The 20101-nt window shown below is 53.9% G+C and overlaps 2 protein-coding genes across 3 annotated transcripts in view; one reads left to right on the top strand and one right to left on the bottom strand.

Moving 5' to 3' along the window:
• Positions 1-100: 100 nt before the first annotated feature.
• NUTM1 (NUT midline carcinoma family member 1) lies at positions 101-10502 on the top strand. Its single transcript, XM_072962746.1, has 8 exons — positions 101-124; positions 910-1005; positions 2686-3400; positions 5381-5509; positions 6573-6712; positions 7221-7507; positions 7818-7934; positions 8272-10502. Exons 2-8 carry the CDS (start codon positions 990-992, stop codon positions 10261-10263), a joined length of 3396 nt encoding a protein of 1131 aa, XP_072818847.1. The 5' UTR covers positions 101-124; positions 910-989; the 3' UTR covers positions 10264-10502.
• Positions 10503-11066: 564 nt separating this feature from the next.
• The window catches only part of LPCAT4 (lysophosphatidylcholine acyltransferase 4), an 89546-nt gene continuing 80511 nt past the window's right edge, over positions 11067-20101 (bottom strand). Inside the window, exons 1-14 of one of the 2 annotated variants that reach the window (XM_006201602.4) lie at positions 18362-18609; positions 16975-17117; positions 16434-16654; positions 15946-16058; positions 15775-15835; positions 15432-15490; positions 15196-15230; positions 14604-14658; positions 14409-14491; positions 14076-14201; positions 13582-13714; positions 12384-12482; positions 11890-12046; positions 11067-11648 (exon numbers count right to left, since the gene is read on the bottom strand). In XM_006201602.4, the coding sequence (XP_006201664.2) occupies positions 11494-11648; positions 11890-12046; positions 12384-12482; positions 13582-13714; positions 14076-14201; positions 14409-14491; positions 14604-14658; positions 15196-15230; positions 15432-15490; positions 15775-15835; positions 15946-16058; positions 16434-16654; positions 16975-17117; positions 18362-18475 (1554 nt within the window). In that variant the 5' untranslated portion in view covers positions 18476-18609 and the 3' untranslated portion in view covers positions 11067-11493. Of the gene's footprint in view, positions 11649-11889; positions 12047-12383; positions 12483-13581; positions 13715-14075; positions 14202-14408; positions 14492-14603; positions 14659-15195; positions 15231-15431; positions 15491-15774; positions 15836-15945; positions 16059-16433; positions 16655-16974; positions 17118-18361; positions 18610-20101 lie in introns of those variants that run through there. The other variant, XM_072962747.1, reaches the window with a different exon arrangement.

Below are 20101 nucleotides of genomic sequence, written 5' to 3' on the forward strand. Positions count from 1 at the left end.
AGTAACCTGAAAACTTTTTTTTTTTTTTTTTTTTTTTTTTTTTTAGAATATAGCTTTTATTTACTTATAGTTGAATGAAAAAACCTCTGCAATTTCCTCAGGGTTAAAGAACTCGGTTCCAGAGGTAAGGAGTGGAGGGAGACTTGCTATATATTCCATTTTGCACAGTTTGACTTGAACCACGCTGATGTGTTAACCTATTTTAAAAACGAAAACTATTTAGCAAAAATTTAAAACAAGGAAAATAATTTAACGAACAAAAGGGACTTTTTGGTCTTGAAATTTTAGGCTGAATGGCAGTTTTGGATAGAGTGGGGCTTTTCAGCCAAAGGTAACGCTGAGGCTTCTGTGGACTGCAGAGGTGATGATAGTAAATGACTTGGGAACTTCAGGACAGCTTTCCAAGGAAATGATGTGCATACACAGACTTCTGAGACAAACCTAATTTCAAACATTCTGTTCCCTGGATCCTTAAGTACATAGACTATGTGCTCTGAATTTGGTTCAGAAAATACAGCCAACATTGAATTAAGTCAAGGGTTTGCCACAACCTGCTATTAACAGGAAGTCAGGTACAGAACTGGGTGGGAGTGAAAGGCACAAAACTAGATATATTGGTCAAGAATTGTATAGGGAACCCAGGTGCAAAATATGTGGTTGGGAATCTGGGGAAGAATTTGCAAGTTGCCCTAAAAAGGTATACAACTGTGTTGCCATACTCTGGTTTGGAGGGGATTCCTGGTTACTGTGTACTTACCAAGGTCTTTCGTGGAATATCTCCCTACCCCCACCCCACATCGCCCCCTCCCCTCCCCCACTGCAGAATGCCTTGAGTTCTAGATTCTAGTTCTGTTTTGATCTTATCTTTACCTCCTCCTTCTTGGATCCCTGCATATCTACTGGAGGCAGATTACCTTCTGGGGCCTGGACCTGACTGTCTCATTCTGGAGGCTTCCAGACATCCACAGTTAGTGCCCAAACCTGAGAGGATGGCTTCAGATGGAGGTGAGTTGCAGGTGTGTGTGGGGGGATCCCTGCCACCTGCTCACTCCTTGGAGATTCACAATTTGACACTTTAACTGGGGACGAGCTCTCTGGGCTGACCTAGAGGGATGTGAGAGCACTAGACCACCCCCCAACCCCAGAGGGAACCCACATAGGGAGGCTGGGGAGGGAGACTCAGCCATGAGGGCTGGGGGGGTGAGGGAGGAAGAGGGCCTCCTGGGTGGCAGATCAAAGCGCCTCAGAGGAAGATGCTGAGTAGATATAGAAGGTATGGCAGTTAGCCACTTACTTCTCTGGAAGAGGGACCCCTTTAGTGTGTGCTTGTGTTGCCTGGGCAGGGGTCTTTGTGGTAGGAGGGACACAGTCGGTTTCAAAGGGAAGGCCCACATTCTGGTGTCTTTAGGCAGTTGGAGCCTGCTCTTGAATTTTGCCCTGAGAGAACTGAGCTGGGGTCACTCTTGATCTTATTGCGGGGTGCAGGGGAGTGGAAGCCTTAGCTGGAAAACTGTTCGGGGTGGGGTGGGGGTCCTCTGTGGCCAAGTCTAAAGAAATGTCCTCCCGGAGGCTAGGCGAGAAGGTGCTTTAATTGCCTCTGCTCAGAGCCTCCTGGCTCCTTCCAGCCCCAGAGATGGCTTCTCTTTTAATTCAGGGAGCAGTTTTCCTTGGTTCCTCCGGACCAGGGGAGCTGGGGCTGAGAACTGGGGCTTCCCTGAGATGCTGTTTTTCTACCTGTTGTGGAACTCATGCCATCAGACCCACTTCTTTGTGTTCCGTACTTGTAGGAATATTCCTGGCCCCCTGCTCTGTGGTGGAGGTGAAGAGTTACTCCTATTTCACATCTCCTTCATGTCAAGAAGTGGAAGCTGAGTGTTGTTAGCTTGCCAGTGGAATAGTCTTTATTAGGGGGGAGGAGGGTAGCATGAAATTAGGCAGACGATCTACTATTATTATGCAAAGTTCTAAGAGACATGTCCTGACTAATTAAGTACACGTTTTATGTATTTATCCTGGTCTCTTCGACTGGAGTCCACAGCACCCCTGCTCTCAGTAGGAACTGTGTTCCAGACTTAACTGTCTGTGCCTTGTTCAAAAGTAGACCCTAAATTTCTGACAGGAGGAGTGCCAAGCAGAAGGACCACAGATAAAATTTTAACTTGTGCAGCAGCGACTTAAAGCTCTGGAAACCTCCCTCCCCAAGCCGCCCTCCCCTTACCCATTTCCTGGTCCTTATCTGTAGTCATTCCTGGCTGTTATATAACAAAACTTCTGGGAAGCAAACATCTAACCCACACATCCTCTCCTGGGAACAGTGCTTCTGTGAGTGGTGGCAGGGACCACAGAGCAGCTGGGAGCAGGATTCAGGTGGTTTGAGAATGGAATGGATGGGAATAAAAGATGTCCCCGTTATTCTGGGTGGCATGTGTCAGGGGGTGTGAGCGTGTGTGTGGGTCCAAGGGCCACTGCAGCTTCTCTAGTGCGGTCATTCTCAGCAGGGAGGCAGGGACATCTAAAACACTTGGGGGACATTTGCAAACTATCCAAGTTCCCCCTCTGTATCCCCTGCCTCACCTGTTGAGAATCAGTGCTCTGATTCTTTAGGGACTAGAGTGGAACTCAGATGCCCTTAGTTGTCGCTCCTTTTTCTCCCCCTCCATTCCCCCTTTTCCTTTGTCTCCACAGCGGCTCCACTGGCAGGACCAGACATAACCGTGAAACCTGGAGCTGCCCTGGCTCCCTTTGCTGCACTTCCCTTCCCCCAGTCTGCCCCCGGCCCACCTGCCCAGCCACCCTGGGGGCTGCCCTCACGGGCCCCCGCACCTTTAGCCTTTTCTCCAGGCAACCCTCTGGTGCTCTCTGCTTTCCCCAGCTCATTGTTGGTGACAGGGGATGGGGGCCCTGGCCCCAGTGGAGCTGGAGCTGGAGCTGGCAAGGTCATCGTCAAAGTCAAGACGGAAGCGGGGCCAGCTGAGTCCTCTCAAACTCAGAACTTTATCCTCACTCAGACCGCCCTCAATTGGATTGCCTCCGGCGCTCCCTGCGGGGGCCCCGAGGGTCCTGCCCCTGGATTCCTGACAGCCTCTAACGTGAAGACCCTTCTGCCCGCTCAGGCTGTTGGGGTGACCCCAGAGGGCCTCCCAGGCCTTCCTGCTCAGGCTCCACCGCCGGCTGCCCAACTGGCCCCCACTGCATCCCCGGAAAAGGCTTGGCCAGGGCCACATGGGGCACCTGAGGAAGGAGGTCCTGCAGCCGCCCGATCCGAGCCCTCCCTGGGTGACCTCTCCTATGCCTCCAAGGGTGTTTATGAGAACTTCCGACGCTGGCAGCACTACAAAGCCTTGGCACGGAGGCACTTACCCCAAAGCCCTGATGCAGAGGCCCTTTCCTGCTTCCTTATGTAAGTGGGGGGACCTGAGATTCATTATGCTAGAGGCTTTTAAATAAGGAGGATTTGGGGATGGACAAACGAGGTTAGGCTATTTAGGAGTGCCCGGGAGCAGGTCATGACAGAGATGGAGATGCCATGAGAACGAAAATAATAGTAACAATAACAAAGATAACAAGCCTCTTTACCCACTTGCCAGATTATAACAAGCTTTCCGGTGTCTTCTCCTGAGTGATCCTCACAACCCTGTGAGTTCAGGCGAGCATTTTTATGGCAATCCTCATTTATGGATGAGAAAACTGAAGCTCAGAGAGGTTCCCTGTCATACAGTGAGGAGCAGTGGCTGGAGCTTGGGTCTCCGATACCAAGTGCCAGGGCCCTCGGGTTCTGTTTTACCGCCTTCTGACTTGGAGTTGAGCCGTCCAAATGGGCCAGGATGAGGAGCGTGGGGCCTGGACCCGTTCCTGTGGGAGCGGAGCTTGTGTGTGCTCCCCCCACCACACACACACTGCCCCTGCTTTATTCAGGAGCATTCAGGTTGAAATAGGGAGGTGGTAGAGCTCGCTTAGTGGTCAAGTCCCCACCACTCGCTGGATTTGTCATCTGGGGTCTGGGCACTGAGTGTCGTTGCCCTCGGTCGGTCTTCTCATCTAGAAAGGGGATGACTGTACCTACCTCACACTTGATCTAGGCCAAAAGGCCGAGAAGCGATGATTGTACCTACCTCAGAGGGTTGCTGAGAAGATGAAATGAGGTCATGTGAAGGGCTGAGCAGAGTGCCTGGCGTGGAGAATGCCTCATTAAATGGCAGCTGCTATCGCTATTGTTATTATAAAAAGGCAATCTAGAAGAGGAAAAGGACTCACAAAGGCCAAAATGTCTGTGTGAGTGGATGATTGGTCAGGGCGCCCAGGGTCATGGGCTGTTACGTTTATTAAGCAAAGTCCTTAGGCGTCTGGGGAATTTTATCTTCTTCCCACTCAGACCCGCTGCCTCTCTTAACTGCACTGTACTATCATTTTGCGTAAACCACCATCTAACACATGCTGCATTTTCCTGAACTTAAAAAAATATATACATGTTGTCCCTCCAGTGGCTGAACTGCTAAAGAATCTCCCTTTCGACCCTGACTCAGGAGTGAGTAAATCAAAAGGCTCCCCAAAGTCCTCGGTGTGGATCCTGGTACTGACTCCCTGCTTTCTCCAGACAGCTCTGAGTTCTCTCTTGGAGGCTGGCAAGCTGAATTTCTAACTCCTGGCCTATTTCTGCACTCCACGTGCAGGGGCTCTGAGCAGGGTCTCCTGTAAACTGCAGATCAGACCCTCTGCCTGTCACCAGGGTGGCTGGTAAAATGCTCAATACTGCGATTCTGGGGCACTGGAATCCATGTTTATAACAATCTTCCCCAGGTGATTCTAGGCCCAATAATGACTGAGGACTCCTGGGAAGTTAGAAGGGCAAAACTGAATCACAAAGGGCTCAAAGAGTATCGATATTTGACTGTGAAAGGTATCTCAGGGGCAAACAAACAAAAACAAACAAACAAAACAAAACCACTTAAAAACCAACAAATCAAAACACCACCCAACCTTTAATTAGAGATTCATTTCAGATAGTGAGTGCCTTTTTTTTTAAATGCAAGAGCCTTTGAGCAGGGTTAAGCCTACTTTACAATGAATCCCAAAATAAGAGGAGTGCTTTCTTGTTTTGTTGAGAATATAGCACTGTGAGAATTAAGACTAGTTGAGCTTAGAAGGTAGGAAGAAGAATCTGTTTGATTTTGTGTTAGGTTTGTACATTTCAGTGGGAAGAAAGGCCAGTATGGTGAATGAATAGCTGGGAGGTTGGGGGTCTGGAAGTCTAATCAGAAGTGGAGTGTGACTGTGGGGCATGTTTGATCTGATGCGGGTCAGGGGTTGTGCATTGAGGTGGGTGTCAGAACAAGTAGGGGGGTACACCTGTAGAATGTGACTCACCCTGTGGGGGTTTTAGCCCAGTGCTTCGTTCCCTGGCCCGGCGGAAGCCCACGATGACCCTGGAGGAGGGACTGCCAAGGGCTGTACAGGAGTGGGAGCGGACCAGCAACTTTGACCGGATGACCTTCTATGAGATGGCAGAAAAGTGAGTCTGACCAATCCACATCCTCCTGAGGGTTGGAGTGTGTGGCTGTGTGGCTGAGGGATGGGGGCAGGTAAGAGAGGCTTGGGTGTGAGCAATTACTATAAGGGGTGCAGGACAAGGGGTGTACACTAGGATAGGGTCCCCTGGATCCTCGTGGCTTCTCTCACCACCTTAACTCTTGGGTTTTTCTGTCCTATCTCCTTTTGGAGGCTCTCCCTTTTCCAGATCTTGACAGGAGCTTTGATATTGAAGCTCTTAGGATGGGACTGGAGCTGCACTGGTGTAAAAAATTCCACGCTGAAGGGACCTAGCAATGAGGGAAGCCCTAGAAGGCAGATTCTTTCCTATCTCTGAACAGGTGGCAGGTGGCGACTGATGCAGACCGTAGGGCCACCACTCCTCTAGAAACAATGGCACAGAAATTGTTTAGCCCGGCATCTCAGGGAGGGGAAGGTCCTGGGTGCCCAGAGTGGTCTTCTGGCTCATATCCCCCACTACTTCATGATAATCTCCTAGTTAAAAAAAATAACTCAGGAAAATAAACCCTTTCCTCCAAGCTTTCTTTCCCCTAAATCTTCTGGACCTTCTAGATTTACCCTCCCCAGACCCCAGTCCCAGTTTCAGGACTCTGGGATCTCAGCACTGCCTCCTGGTGGGAACTGCCTTGAATTGCAACCCAGGCCCTGCTTCAGGATTTCAGCTGTTCCTTTTGGTTGTAGGCAGGGGCAGATGGGTCCTTGAGGAGGGCCCACGTGTGGGATCTTGCCAGGCTGTGGCATAGGCCTGACTGAAGCCAACAAGCCTGTATTAATGGCTGCTAGACACCCTTTGTGATGCTGGGTGAGATTGAGTATGAACAAGAACTGAGAGCTACGGTTCTGTTCTGTGAGGCTTACAAGCGCTAGACGGTTCAGTAAGTGATGACTGCAGCTGGAGGGACTAGGAGCTGACCTTGTTAAGTTTCCTGGGAACTGTCATCCAGCCGTCTGTGAGCAGATCTCTTCTGGTTTCTAAAGTATATTGGTCTTCTCAGCACTGCCCGGGCCTTCCTCACCCTCTGCAGGTTCATGGAGTTTGAGACCGAGGAGGAGATGCAGATTCAGAACACACAGCTGATGAATGGGCTCCAGGGCCTGCCTCCTGCAGCCCCCCTGAAACCTGATCCTCCAGGGCCCCTGGCCCCAGAGGTTTGCCAGCAGCCAGGTAAGGCCACCCAATTCCAACAGGTGCTGGGAGCCAGAGGCTCAAAGGGAGGTGCACAGAACCAGTCCCGGATCAGGGAGGCATTGCCCTTGCTTCTACCGGTCTCCCTCCAGGGAGTGGCTTTTGATGTTCCAAACAGGGCATCCACAGGAGGCTGAGTTCTCAGGTTCCCCCTTTGTCCCAAACTAGGTATTGATCTTGGCCAGGTAAGCCAACCACTCTCTGAGACTGGGACTGAGGCACATAATACCTCATCTGCCCAAGAAATGGGGGCTGGATCAAGGACTTCTTGGAACTTCAGGGATTCCAAGATTCCTCATACAGAGTCTCTCTCAGACCCTCCAGCTCCTAAATATTCTCCCACAGCTGGTACTGTTTCAGGTTTGGCCTGATCCAGTCCGGAACCGTTTCCGTGTACCTAGGTTGCTGCCCTTACACATGGGTGTGGGAGGCAGAAGCTGTGGTCTCAGTGCCGCTTCCCACCTCTCCTTCCCACCTCGCCCCTCAGTGTACATTCCCAAGAAGGCTGCCTCCAAGGCCCGGGCCCCCCGCCGGCGGCAGCGCAAAACCCAGAGGCCTCCGGCCCCTGAGGCACCCAAGGAGATCCCAGCAGAGGCTGTGAAGGAGTACTCTGACATCATGGAAGAGCTGGTGGCGAGTCACTTGGCCCCTGAGGAGTCAGATGGAAAACAGGAAGAGGAAGAAGGGCAACTGCAGGAGGAAGGGCTGTATCCAGACGCAGGTCTCCTGAGCTACATCGATGAGCTGTGTTCTCAGGAGGTCTTTGTCTCCAAGGTGGGCTGGGCCTGCACGGCTGCTTTGTAGCAGATCCTGGGGTGGGAACTCGAGGGAACCAATGATGTAGGTTCTGCCCCAGGCAGTTAAGAACTAGATTCTCTTCCATACTGAGAAGTGTGTGTGCATGTATGTGCGTACATCGATGTGTGTCGCTGGTGGTTTATAACCACCCAGGCAGTGGGTTGGGGGTAGGGGTGGGGCAACGTGGTGCTTCTCTTGAGCCTCTTGGTTGACAGGTTACCTCCTGTCACAGCACTTGTCACCTGGCTGCTGGCAAACTCACAGCACTTTTCCTTCCGTTCCCCAGGTGGAGGCCGTCATTCACCCTCAATTTTTGGCAGATCTCCTGTCCCCAGAACAACAGAGGGATCCCTTGGCCTTAACTGAGGAGCTGGAGCAAGAAGAAGGACTCAGTCTTGCCCAGGTAAACCCCGGAGGTAGAGAACATCAGAGCAAGAAGCTCGTGTGGCTTTATCTAAACCTATGCCATCTTCGATGGTATGGCTTCAGAACTGAGCTTTGGGTGCAGAACAAGTAGGCAAGGGACCATGGAAAAGGGGGTGGTGGTGTAAGGGCTCAAAGCATGGGAATAAGACCCAAGAAGGTGGAAAAGATGAGCTGCGGTATCTGGTTGTGATACCGTCACTTAAGACGCTTGCTTGCGTTCCCTGCCCTGCCCAAGTGCCATCTCCTTATCACTCCACCAGGCACCTCTTCTCACAACCACATACAGAACAGTGTTTGTCTATTCTCCTTCTAAGCTGGTCCAGAAGCGACTCCTGGCTTTGGAAGAGGAGGATGCAGAGGCACCTCCAAGTTGCAGTGGCACTCAACTGGACTCAAGTCCCTCTGTTTCTGATGAGGATGAAGAAGGGGGTGGGCGGCTTCGGCCCTCCCCTGGGCCTCGGGTGGCTGGGGGCACCATTCGCCTTGGAAAGGCTGCTTCTCCGGGAAAGCGGGCAAGAGAAGTGCCTGGAGGGCAGGAGCGGGCCCTAGGTGGCCTGAGGCGGCTGTGCAGGGACGGGAACCCTCTGCCATCCCCCAGTGGCTGGGACCTGCAGCTAGAACTTGCAGCTCCACAGGGAACTCGCGGGCCCCTGGGTAGGGAGAGAAGAGGGTCTGGGAAGGTTACAGGCCAGATATCATCTCATGTGGATGACCACCTGGGAGGTGCTGGGTCCCCTGGGCGCTCCCTGGTGGCTGACAGGGCTTCTGAAGCTCTGCCCCTCTGCTGGCAGGAAGGCCCGCAGCTCGAGATAGTTCCCCATTTGGATGTTGGCCTTTCAGAGCTGACTCCTCTGCAAGGACAGGGGTTGGGGAAGCAGGCCCTGGGGCTGCAGACAGGACAACAGATAGGGAACCTTGGAGCAGCTCCTCAGGAGGAGCCACTGGCAGTGCCCCAGGAAGGCTCTCCAGGGGCCATGTGGGGAGATGACAGAGATCCTCCCACGGTTCAGAGTTACGATCAAGACCCTTCCCCTAGAGCAGCTGGGGACAGGGATGTGGCTGGGGCCTCTCTCAGTCCAGGGCTTTGGCTGAGCAATGTAATAGACACTGTAGGCCTGGAGTTGCCCTTACAAATCGAGGAGGTCATAGAGAGCTTCCACGATGGGGAGTGTGTAACTGAGCACCAGCGGGGCTGCCAGGCATTGGGCCCCAGAAGCAGCATTTCTCTGGGTCCCGGAGAAACCACAGCACCGGGGGGCGTGGGGAGCAGTGCGGTTCCCTGTGGGAGCACAGATGCCCCATTGGCTTTAGAAAAGACAAACTACTGCAGCTTGTTGGGACCTCTGAGGGCCAACAGCTCGGCCTCGCAGCCTAAAGTAAACAGAGGACAGAGCCCTGAGACCATTCAGGATCCCAGTGATCTGTGGGCTGGGGCTTGCCCCCCGTTGCTGGAAAGCAGCATTGATGCCTCCACACGGGGGGCTTCCAAAGAAGCTCCCCTGCCTGCAAGTCAAGGCAACATCCTTATCCTGGGGCCCCAGGGTACCTCCTCCTTCCCCAAGGCCAGCCCAGAGGCAGGGGGCAGAGACAGTTCCATTTCTCCTCTGGTGGAAGCCACCAAATGTGGCAACACACTCAGTGTTAGAGATGCCTGTGGCCTCCAGCTTGGGGCTGCTGAAGACGCCTGCCCACTAGGTTTTCATCCTTATGACCCCCAGGGAGAGGCCAGGGAGGATACTGATTTGTCTGAGCCTAAAGACCTTGCTTCCTTACCAGCCAATCGAGAGTCTTATGCACACAGAACCCCCAAATCAACACCTCCTCCCCAGGGTCTTAGAAGCGCTTCCCCTAGAAGAGGAACCAGGGATGCCTTAATTGTGAGAGAAGCCCCTCCTGTCAGTGGAACAGGCAGTTCAGCAGATGGGGCCAAAGGAGAGGAGGAGGATGAAGAACTCTCCAATTTTGCCTACCTCTTGGCCTCTAAACTTAGCCTCTCGCCAAGGAGGGGTCATGGCTCTGCCTCAGGCCTGCTCTCAGGGGGCCGGAGGGGCCACAGAGCACCCCCCTCCCCGACTCCTGAGGCGAGAGGCCTTGGCCAGCCTCCAAATCCAGTTGCCAAGTCTGGGAAGCAAGCTGTAGTTGGAGGTCCAGCCCCGGCTGAAAAGAAGCCTTTCTCGGGGGCTGACCTTGGGGCGCCTGGGGAGAAACCTCTGGCCCTGGGAGCGGTTCGCGCCTCACAGCCTCGTAAGAGAAGGCGTGATAGCTTCGTCACGGGCAGGAGGAAGAAACAACGTCGCAGCCAGTAGGGAGCTGTGGGCCCCATCCTGTTCCACCTGCCAATCCTTGAAGGTGGGGCCCAGAGTAGATTTCACCCACAGACATTCCTCCTCGGCCCTATGCTGTTTGTTGTTCTGCCAAAGTGGCGAGTGTGGGGGGAGGTCATGCTGGCTAGGTTGGAGGTGGTCCTCTTGGTGAGAGGTGAGAAGTATCTTTGAAAGGAGTTGTATGGAAAAAAATGAATAAAGACATTTTTGTTGTTGGAAAATGTTGTGTGTGCCCTTTTGGACTCATGGCATTGCTGCTAGATGGCGTAAGATGCTGAAAAGAAAGGAGGTGGAGGTGGCCTCGAATTTGATGGATCCAGGTACCTTTCCAGCTTCCAGCCTTATCTAGGCTCCTGGATAAGCCCCAGCTCTGAGAAGTCCCCAGGCATCACTTTATTCCTTCATCCAAAGCCTGGACTTGGTGTTGGGAGAGCTTCTCTGGACATCCTATCATTATCTGTCCCTACAGATGGAAGGGATTATAATTACAGGTAATTGTGCCTAGACACAGCACCTTCATTACGGAGGCCTTTTCTTCTTCCTTGAAAAGAAGCTGGATGGAAGGGACCTTTATGTTCCCAATTCTTCCCATGGGAGAAAACTTCCATGTGGCAGGTCTGAGCTGCAGGCAGGAGGGCTGGTTCCGACTGACACAGCTCTCTGCTCCACAACAGGGGGCATCAATCTCAGTAGGACTATTATATATGGAATGGTAGTTAGCTATTTTTTAATCTCTAATGAGGACAGAACAAGAGGGAATAGGCTGAAAAGAGGTTCGTGAAGAGGCCTGTTAAGATGTGCGTTTATCGGTATGACAACAGGAAGGGAGATGAAATTTGCATTTCTGTGCAGGAGAGAGCCCTGCCCGTCTGGAAGTAAGGATTCATCCAGCTGTTGCCAAGGGGACTAACCTGGGGAAGCTTCAGGGTCATCCAGTGGGCAGCCTGCAATCATTAAGCCTTTTCCTTTGTAGCTAATGACACCATCAGTGTGACTGACCTGCCTTTTTTTAAATAGATATAGATATATATTTATATATAAAATAGTTTCTTACAAAATAAAGCCAAACAAATGGAAAATGAAAACCAACTTAAAAAAACAAATAGCAATAACCAAAAGTCAAGCAGGACAGAGATGGGCTTGAGGCCCAAGGGTGGCCCCTGGCGCTGCCCTGAGTCTGTGGGCCGGTGCGAGCTGGGGAGGTCGGGGCGCTCAGTCGCCCTTTTGCTTGGGGGCCTGCACGCTCCCGTTGGCCAGAGCCGGGGGGCTGCCTGGGGGGGAGGCATGTGGTTTCTGGGAGGGGCGCAGGTAGGTGCTGAAGAGCTTCCCGTGGAGCGGGTCGTGGAGGGAGAAGTCCTGGAACTGACCTGGACAGGTAAGAGTGAGACGGGGAAAGTAAAGCGACCTCAGGAGGAGAGGAAGAGGGTCCCCCGCTCTTTCCTCCGAATTGGTATGTCCTGTTTCTCTCATCTCAGCCTCACTGTCTCAGATGCAAGTTCATATCCTGTCTCCCCAGTTGGTTCCTCCCAGCCTCGCCTCTCGGACATCCTGGCCCCTGTCCTGGCCCCCAGCTCTTGTTCCCTCACAGGCCGGGAGGCGGTGGCTCACCGAGGGAGAGGCCTTGGCAGGGTCCCTCCTGGCACAGCTCGGCATGCAAAGTCATGGCGGCAGGGCGGGGTGACCCCAGCAGCAGGTGCAGGATGGTGCTGAAGCCGTCTTTGTAGAGCAGGCGGCCGGGCCCCTCAGCCTGCTCCTCGGCAAAGAGCTAGGAGGAAAGGGGAGGCAAGTCAAGCTCTCTCCTCGTGCCATCACGCTGCACATCTGCTAGACAGGCTCCTCTTCCAAGAGTGCGGAGCCCAGGCCCTCCTGCCCCCGGGCCCTTTCTGTACAATTATAATCCTCAAAGCTGCTGCCTTCTTCCTGGTCCCAGCCAGGCCTCAGCAGAGAGACACTGGGGCTCCGCAGTTTGGACAGTGTGGCATGGGGGTGGATACCAAGCACCTACTGTCTAGATGCTACTGGGGACAGCACACCACACAGGCCTCCAGGTGGGGTAAGCACAGCAACCCCGTGCCCTTCCCGCCCCCCCAACTTCCTGATACCTCAAAGGCCAAGCGAGTCAGCTCCTCCAGGTTCCTGCCCCCATCCAGAGCTGCCAGTGCAAGGGCCACATCTCGGAAGTCCACCAAACCCTTGGCATCCTGGAGGTTGGAAGAGAAACCAGGACGATGCGGGGACCAACCCCGTGTCTGCTCCCCTCTGAACTGTGAGCCCTGAACTCTCCAGGACCCCCTAAAGTTCTCTCAGGTCACAGGCTTGCTCAGGCGATGCCCCCCCAAGTCACCTGGTGACATAGCTCTCCTTTCACGAGATCTATTAGGTATGAGGGAATCCATCAGGTAAGCTGAAGTTACCAGTAAGTTTCTGACATACTATTAGGGCTTTCCTGACCCCAAGCTGGAAAAACTGGTTCTCTCCAGACCTGGCCTATGTGGGAGAACTGGTCCAACAAACTAGAAGAGGGCCACTGGCATAATTTACCAAAAAATACAAAACCGCAAGGATGCCTGCTGTGCCAGGCCTATGGGGGACTGTGGCGCTTGGGTTTTGGTTCTGTTCTGCTACAGGCTACGATGGGATGCCCCTCTCAGGGACAGTCTGCCCCACACTGAAGAACTGGCACAGCTGGGCCACTCCCTGTCCTTTCAGAGGATGTTGATAACTATGGTCTGCATCTTACATCAAAAAGAACTCCTTAGGACCACTGGGGGGTTGTTCATAAACAGTTAAGTCCCAAGAAATACATGGTTTGCCAAGATTCCTGAAAAAGTTCAGGAAACCCCCAAAGAAGCTCTGGGATATTTAAAAAAAAAATCTGCCCAAGTATCACAGATGCTTCCAGATCTCAAACTCTTAACCCCCTAGCCCCTCACTGTGGTGCTGCCTCCTCCGTATGTCACCTTCCCGCTAACCCTCACGACTCTTCTCTGAAACCCTCACACAGTGCCCCACAGGTTGGATGGTCCCCCATTTTGCCAGCCTCTAAAGTGGCTTCAGAAACCTATGGATCTCAGTATCTCTCCATTGTTCTTTCCCACAACGACTACAACACTGTTCTTCAATGCATTGGGGACTATTACAAAAAAAAAGAGAGAATCCCCCAGTGGACCTCCTATGTCCATCTACTAACAGCTGTTAGAACATCCAGCCCAGACTCCAAGATGGCCATCTGATGCAAACCACATGGCCCTCAGATACCATCCTTAAATCTTGAGCAAGCCAGCAGGTAAAATCTTTTACCTGCTGGAAGTAGCTAAAGGCACCAGCCACTGTCTGGGGGTCGGAGAGCTGCAGCTGCCTGGCAAACTCTTCCTGGCTGATCATTCGACTCCGGCCGGGCTCTGCTCCAGTGTCCACACGGCCAGGGGACAGCCTACAACGGAATGTTGAAGGCAGAGAGCTGACTCGGTTTCTTTCTAGACACATCACCCAGCAGGCCCTTGGCCCCAGCCCCAAGAGTTCTCCCAGCACAGGTACATTTGCTGTTTTCTTAAGATGTGCTCTGACTCATAGTCTCTGGAGAGCCATTCCCACTTCTGTCACTGGGGTTATTACATATCTTTCTTTATTCCTCCTTGCTTTTGCTCCACTGTCTTTTAAAACATTCCTCTATCTTCCCACTTTTTCTTTTTTGAGACTTTTCTTCCTCCTACCCATTCTTTTTTTTCCCTTCTTCTTCGTTTTCCCTATCTACACGTTACTCTGCCCACCCCCTCATCCTCAAGGTCACTTACCCAGCCTTCCGAAGCACCTTCCCCAGTTCCCAGAGCTGCGGCTCCAAGGCTACCTTCAGCCGGCCCACCACAATCACCGGCAAGCTGCCCACAAACTCACACTCGGTGGCTGGAATGCCCAGGGCCCTATAGGATGGAGTGGAGGGGGAATGAGGCAGAAGAACCCCCTGAGGGTTCATTGCTGACTCTGGCCTCCTGATGAGGCCAGCCACCCACGAGCCCTTCCCACGGCCCCATTCCTGCCCTTTGCCTCAAAACCTCAGGCCCCTACCCCTTCCTGTGGTTCCTCTGCCCTGTCTATCAGTTCTAGGAACTCCTCTGTGGGACACTCACTGTGCCATAACCCTCTGGACATTGTTGGCATAGAGGGTGGGGTCCCTGCTCTCCTCCGGGCTGGGGCGGTACACAGGGAGGAACTGAAACACACAAACGCTTTTTATCAGGACCTCAGAGCTCGAGGTGACCCCCCTTCCAAGGTTTCTGGGGTCAGCAGATGCCCAATCTCCCACCCCATGCACAGGGTCATACCTCCACATCCACAACGCTGCAGGGCTGAGAGGCTGTGAGCCAGAGGACTTTGAGCCTGAGAGAAAAGAGACCTCCGATGCTCATCAACCTCTAACTACGGGCTCCCCTACCCCAAGGCTGGGGGTGGCAAAGTTCTGCCCATTGATAAAAAAATTAACTACTAGCATACAGTCAGCTGGACGAACGTGCAGGGGGCGCCCAGGGTCCAGGAAGGTGGAAGGACGAGAGAGAGCTGCAGGGCCACGCCAGAGGGCGCGGTGCACGTGAGGGGAGGTCGGAGCAACCCGGGAGAAGACAAGAGACAAGCTTGGTGCTGGTGGATCTCAAAAAAGGGAGAAAATCACCTAGAAACTGAGAACTAAATCAAAAGAAACTATCATCACAGCAGGAACGACTAGGTGGGATAGCTGAGAGCACTTCCAGATTATACATGGAGATGAGAACAAAGTAGAGGGAAACAGGCATCCTTTCCTCTGGCGTTCTCTGTCCCAGGATGAAGATGGGCTGATCACCTTGTTCGGAGGCTGACAGATGGCCAGGAATTCTAAGGGACCCCGCTCCCCACCCTCACCCGAGGAACACCAGTACTCACACTCCAGGGCCCCTCCATGCCCAGCTGGTGGTGTCCTATGGGAGAAGCAGAGGCGAGGGGAGAAAGGCATTCCTTTTCTCCCCTGGAACTGGCTGACCCTCTTTGAGCAGAGGCCCTGGTCCGGACCCAGCCCCACCCAAAGCCCCACACACCCCATGGCAGCATTAGCAGTTCTCAGTGATTCCCATTCGGGCTGGACTTGTGTGCCCCTTCCCCTCTCTTGGACAAAGACTTACCAGACTGTTGGGGTAGCGGATGAGGACAGGCTGCACAGGCACCCCTGCGATGAAGGCTCCTAAACCCATTTCCACCCCCACCCCCCAGGCAGAGGTTAGCACATGGAGGTAGCTAGAGATCAAGCACGGGGTCTGGAACAGCTCTACAATGAGGTGTGGCCTTGTCCCATCTCATTATAATTTTCTCTGACTTCTGGAGACTTCTCAGTGTCAGCTAGGAGGTTCCCTGTCTCCCTTCCCCCCCCACCTCTCCACTTCTTGGGTTATTCCAGAGTCCCTCTCCAAATCTGGGATTCCTTTTTCCCTTTCCTTCGGCCCTACCATCCACTACTGTTTCATTCACCTGGTTTGAACTTTAGCAAAGCCTTCTTGTTGGAACAGGTGCCCTCAGGAAAGAATAGTACCTGGGGGAAAAAAAAAAAAGGAACCAGAATGAGGTGGGGTGAGTGGAAGGGGAAAAGAAACCTCTTCAGGAACACATAAAAGGTGAGGAGATCTTGAGACCCTTACCCACCTGGGGCCACTTGCCTCCTGAGGTAGCCCGTCTTCGGACCTCCTCCACCACTCTGCGCCGGGAAGCCGGGTCATGCCGGGACACTAGGATAGCTTGGTTGAAGCGAAGGAGGGCTGGGGTCCAGAGAGGATACAAGGAGTCACTTGGTTCCCACCCAAGGCATTAACACTTGCAGCCTCCTCTGCCTCAACAGTAGGATATGCTTCTCAGTGATCTCTTTGCCCTGGGGACCCTCCTTTCACGGTAGGTTGTCCTTTTCGGGAACTGACCAGAGTGCCTCTAACATGCTGTCTAAGCACAGCCCTTAGATTCTAAGAGGCTGGTTTACAAGTGGTGATAATTTGCATTTCATCTGCCAGTATCAGCCAACATCCCTTCTAACTTCTCCCTCCCCTCTTGAGGCCAGCTCTCTCCAGAGTGTCCCTGATTCCTGTCTTTTTTGTCCAGAGTGGTCATCTCTCCCCCTCACCCCTCTTAAAACCGCTCACCTCCAATGACAGGAACTGAAAGGTTCTCAGCTCGAGACACAACCTTGGGCAGGTCACAGGGCAGCAGAACAATGGGGTCAAAGAAAGTAGAGTGGGGGGCGGCGACGAGGACAGGGGCTTGAAGGCGAGAGGCCCGCTCGCCCCGAACTCGAATCCGGAGGAAACCCAGCAGGAAAAAGAGCAGGCGGCTGAGGCCCAGCACCCCACTGTGGCACACGGTCCTGCAGAGCAAGGCTGGGCATCAGCAGAGGCAGCGACCCCGGCCCTCATTCACCCCAAGCTCAGACACCCAGGGAAGTGGGTGCCCTTCTTTTGCCCTCTGTTATTCTGGGGGAAGGGGCTGGAGTCTCTGGTCCCTTTGGGACACAGTAGGGTGTATCACTTAGACTGGGGTCCGGGGTACCAGGGTCTGAGCTTGGCTGACTCCCCTCACCTACCCAGAGCTTCAGAACCCTCCCTCCTCTTCCCACAGAGAGAACTGAATGGATAGCAGGGAAGAGAAGTGAGGAGCTAGGTTTCTAGGGATTGGTCCCTCACTTACTTCCTCCATCCTGTAATGGGCTCCTGAAGCTGCTCCTCAGTGAGACCAGCTACTTGCAGCCAGGCAAAGGGCCAGAGGAGAAAGAGGACGATAAAGGCCAGGAGCACTCGGATAGGGGCCAGCAGTGCCCCCAGGAGGCAGAACTGCAGAAGGTGGGACAAAAGGCTCCTTAAGGGCTATGACATGCTACCTCCAGGCTTCTCCCTCTCCCACAAGCATGGTCCCAGGGGTAGAGGGCCATCACCCCCTGTAGATCAGGAGACAGGTGACGTGGGAACAGGACATGGGACTGGAATCCAAGGTGGGATGAAGATACCAATGAGGGAAAGAGGATAAAAGATTAATAGGATCACAGGCCTCATTTTTCTATCTTTCAGTTGGTCCTCACCACATCTATAAAAAAAAACTGTTAAGAGGATTTAATAACTCCTGCAAAAGCGCCCAGCACAGTGCTTGATGTAGAGTAGGTTAGAGATAGTTCCTCCTCCCCACATCCTCTTCCATAAATAGCTCTTATGTCCAACAGAAACCAGGTGCATAGGGCTTTCCACTTGGGCTTTGGAGGCTGAGGGCTGGAACACAAAGAGAGAAAGGTCCACTTTTCCGGCCCAGGCCAGTCTCCAGTTCTGCCCAGCAGCACTCCCCCAGCACTGGGGGAGCAGGGAGAGAAGAGCTAGGCCCTGCTCCACAGGGTCGGGGTTGCCAGGAGCCAGGGTGACTCCAAGCGCTACCCTGGGGAGAGTGCAGGTAAACAAACCAAGCACCAGGAGCCGGCCTCAGGGGAGGTGATGGGAACAGAAACCTTGATACTCCCTTCTCACACCACTCCCCGGCTCCCCGAGGCCAGCGGGGCCCTCCACTTCCTGTAGCCAACCCCCTTCTCAACCTCCCTCCCCCCTCCACCAGGAGGTGCTGCAGTGCGGGAGGAGGGGGAGTGGAAAGAGGGGTTGTTGGAAGGGCACGGGGTGCAGGCTCCGGGCCCAGAAACCTCTTCCAAGTCATAGCCTCCGAGAAGCACTCAGCACGCCCCAGCCCCCACCCTCGGCTATCTGTAGCCTCCAACTCCATCCTAGCCATCGGCCTCCGCAGGATGCATCCGCAGTCTCCAGTGTCCTCCATCTCCCCCTATCCCTGGGTCCCCTGCAGTCCTCAACCTCACCTAGACAATTCTCACACCTCGAATCTCGTCTATCGCCCAAGCCTGCGTCTTTCCCAGGACTCCTCGCCCACCCCCGCCGCCCCCACGTGCGCACCTCCGGACTCCCGCCCCGCTAGCCTCTCAAACACCTCCTTTCCGGATCTCCATCCCCGTCTTTGCCATGGTTCTAAAAGGCCTCCGTTTTTCTATCCCCACGAGTCCTCGCGACGCCCCCCGCCCACACCTTACCTTAACCCTCTGGAGGCGGGAGAGATGTAACTCATGCACGAAGGGGTTGGGGGGCGCTGAGGGCCCGGGGGTGGGGTCGAGGGGGGCCCAGTCCCCCGGACTTCCCTGGCTCATAGCGGCGGGAGAAGGTGGGAGGGAGGGCGCCCCTGCCCCTGCCCCCGGCCCCTCTTTGCAGAGCAGTGGCTGCGGCTGCAGCGGCGGCGGCGCTCTGGCCCGGGCCCCGCCTGGTGCTGGGCGCCGAGGGGCGGGAGCAGGCAGCGCGGCCCGGCCCACGTTGTCAGGGAGCCGGCCGAGGGGCGGGGCTTCCAGCGCCCGGGCGACCCTGCTCCTCAACGCCCGCCGCTCTGTCCGCAGCCCCTCCGGCCATTGTTACGAGGCTGCAGGACGCCGCAGCACGAGCGGTCTGCTCCGGGGCCTGGCCCTCCAGAAGTCCCTCTCCGCAGGGCTCGGGCTCAGAGAGGGTTTTGGGCCGCGAGGTGGGCGCGGAGCTGAGAACGCCCTCCGACCCCGCCCGGGCGTCGAGGTCACCCTGCAAGCTCAGATAGGGGTGGGGCCCTCGGGCGGATAAGACTGGAAGGGCGGGTTCGCCGAGCGCGCAGCTCGGGCGAGGCGGGGCCCCTGCTGTCCCCGCGGGCTCCCGGGTGCCAGCCGCCTCTAGGAGACCGACCACCTTTCCTTCCTGGTGGGGTCGACGCCATCGCGCGTGGACTTGAGGCACTCGCGCCCTCTGGCGGCCGCATTGTGCCTCGCACCTCTCGGCATCTGCGTGGTCCTACCTGCGCTAGGCAGGGCCGCCTGTTCCGTTGTGTGAGGACCGCTTGAGTCCGCGAGGTTCCGGCAACCAACCAGGCGCTGGCCATATACTAACCACGGGCCCGACAAACTGGCTGGGGAAGGGCAGCGCGAACCTGGAGAGCTGGGATGACCCTTGACGCAGCCCTCAGTACCCTCCTAGTCCCTTTCTCTGTTTTTGTTTCTTCCCCTCCCTCTCTCCACTGTGTGAGAGAACAAAGTAATATCCTTCATCCCCAAACTCCAGACTGTCCTAGAAAACTCATAACTGGTCAGCCCTTGGTCTTAAGGCGATGGTGAGATCAGGGAACTGGGTAGACTTTGAGATTCACAGCCAGTTAACACAATCAGAAAGATAACATCTATGACAAAAAGGGGATGAGAGACTCATCGCTTGCGGAAAGAAGCTGCCCTCAGTTCAGCTTGTTTTCTTTCTCTCTTCTGCATCCTTGTCCAACACCATTTCCTGAGGGTAATGGGCACAATGGCAGACCAGTGACCTACCGGGTCATTGAGTACCATTAATCTTTCATTGGAGGGGGGACTAGGCAAACCCAGAAGTCACTTTACTTCTGTCTAGACCTCCCCTTCCCTCCCTTCTTGACCTACCTACATTCTTACCTATATCCTTAAGCGAGTAGCCAGCATTCTCAGAGAAATGGAAGGATATCCTAGTCAAGATTTATTTCTTAAGGATTTTGAAAAGATTCCATAGCTCTTTTTAAAATTAAAAAAGATATATATTTCCAGCCTTTCTGAGATATTACTGACATATAACTCATGTAAGTGTGAGGTGTACAATGTGATTATTATGTACATCCATATCTTTTACCTGCTATTTAAGGGAGGGCAGGTTCTGTATGTCTTGGTTTCCCAAAGTAGTTTCAATATTTTTATAATTTAATTTTTTTCAATTAAGGCAATTAATTAAATGTATAATTACACATA

The sequence above is a fragment of the Vicugna pacos genome, chromosome 6 (genome assembly GCF_048564905.1).
Source record: "Vicugna pacos chromosome 6, VicPac4, whole genome shotgun sequence".
NCBI lineage: Eukaryota > Metazoa > Chordata > Mammalia > Artiodactyla > Camelidae > Vicugna > Vicugna pacos.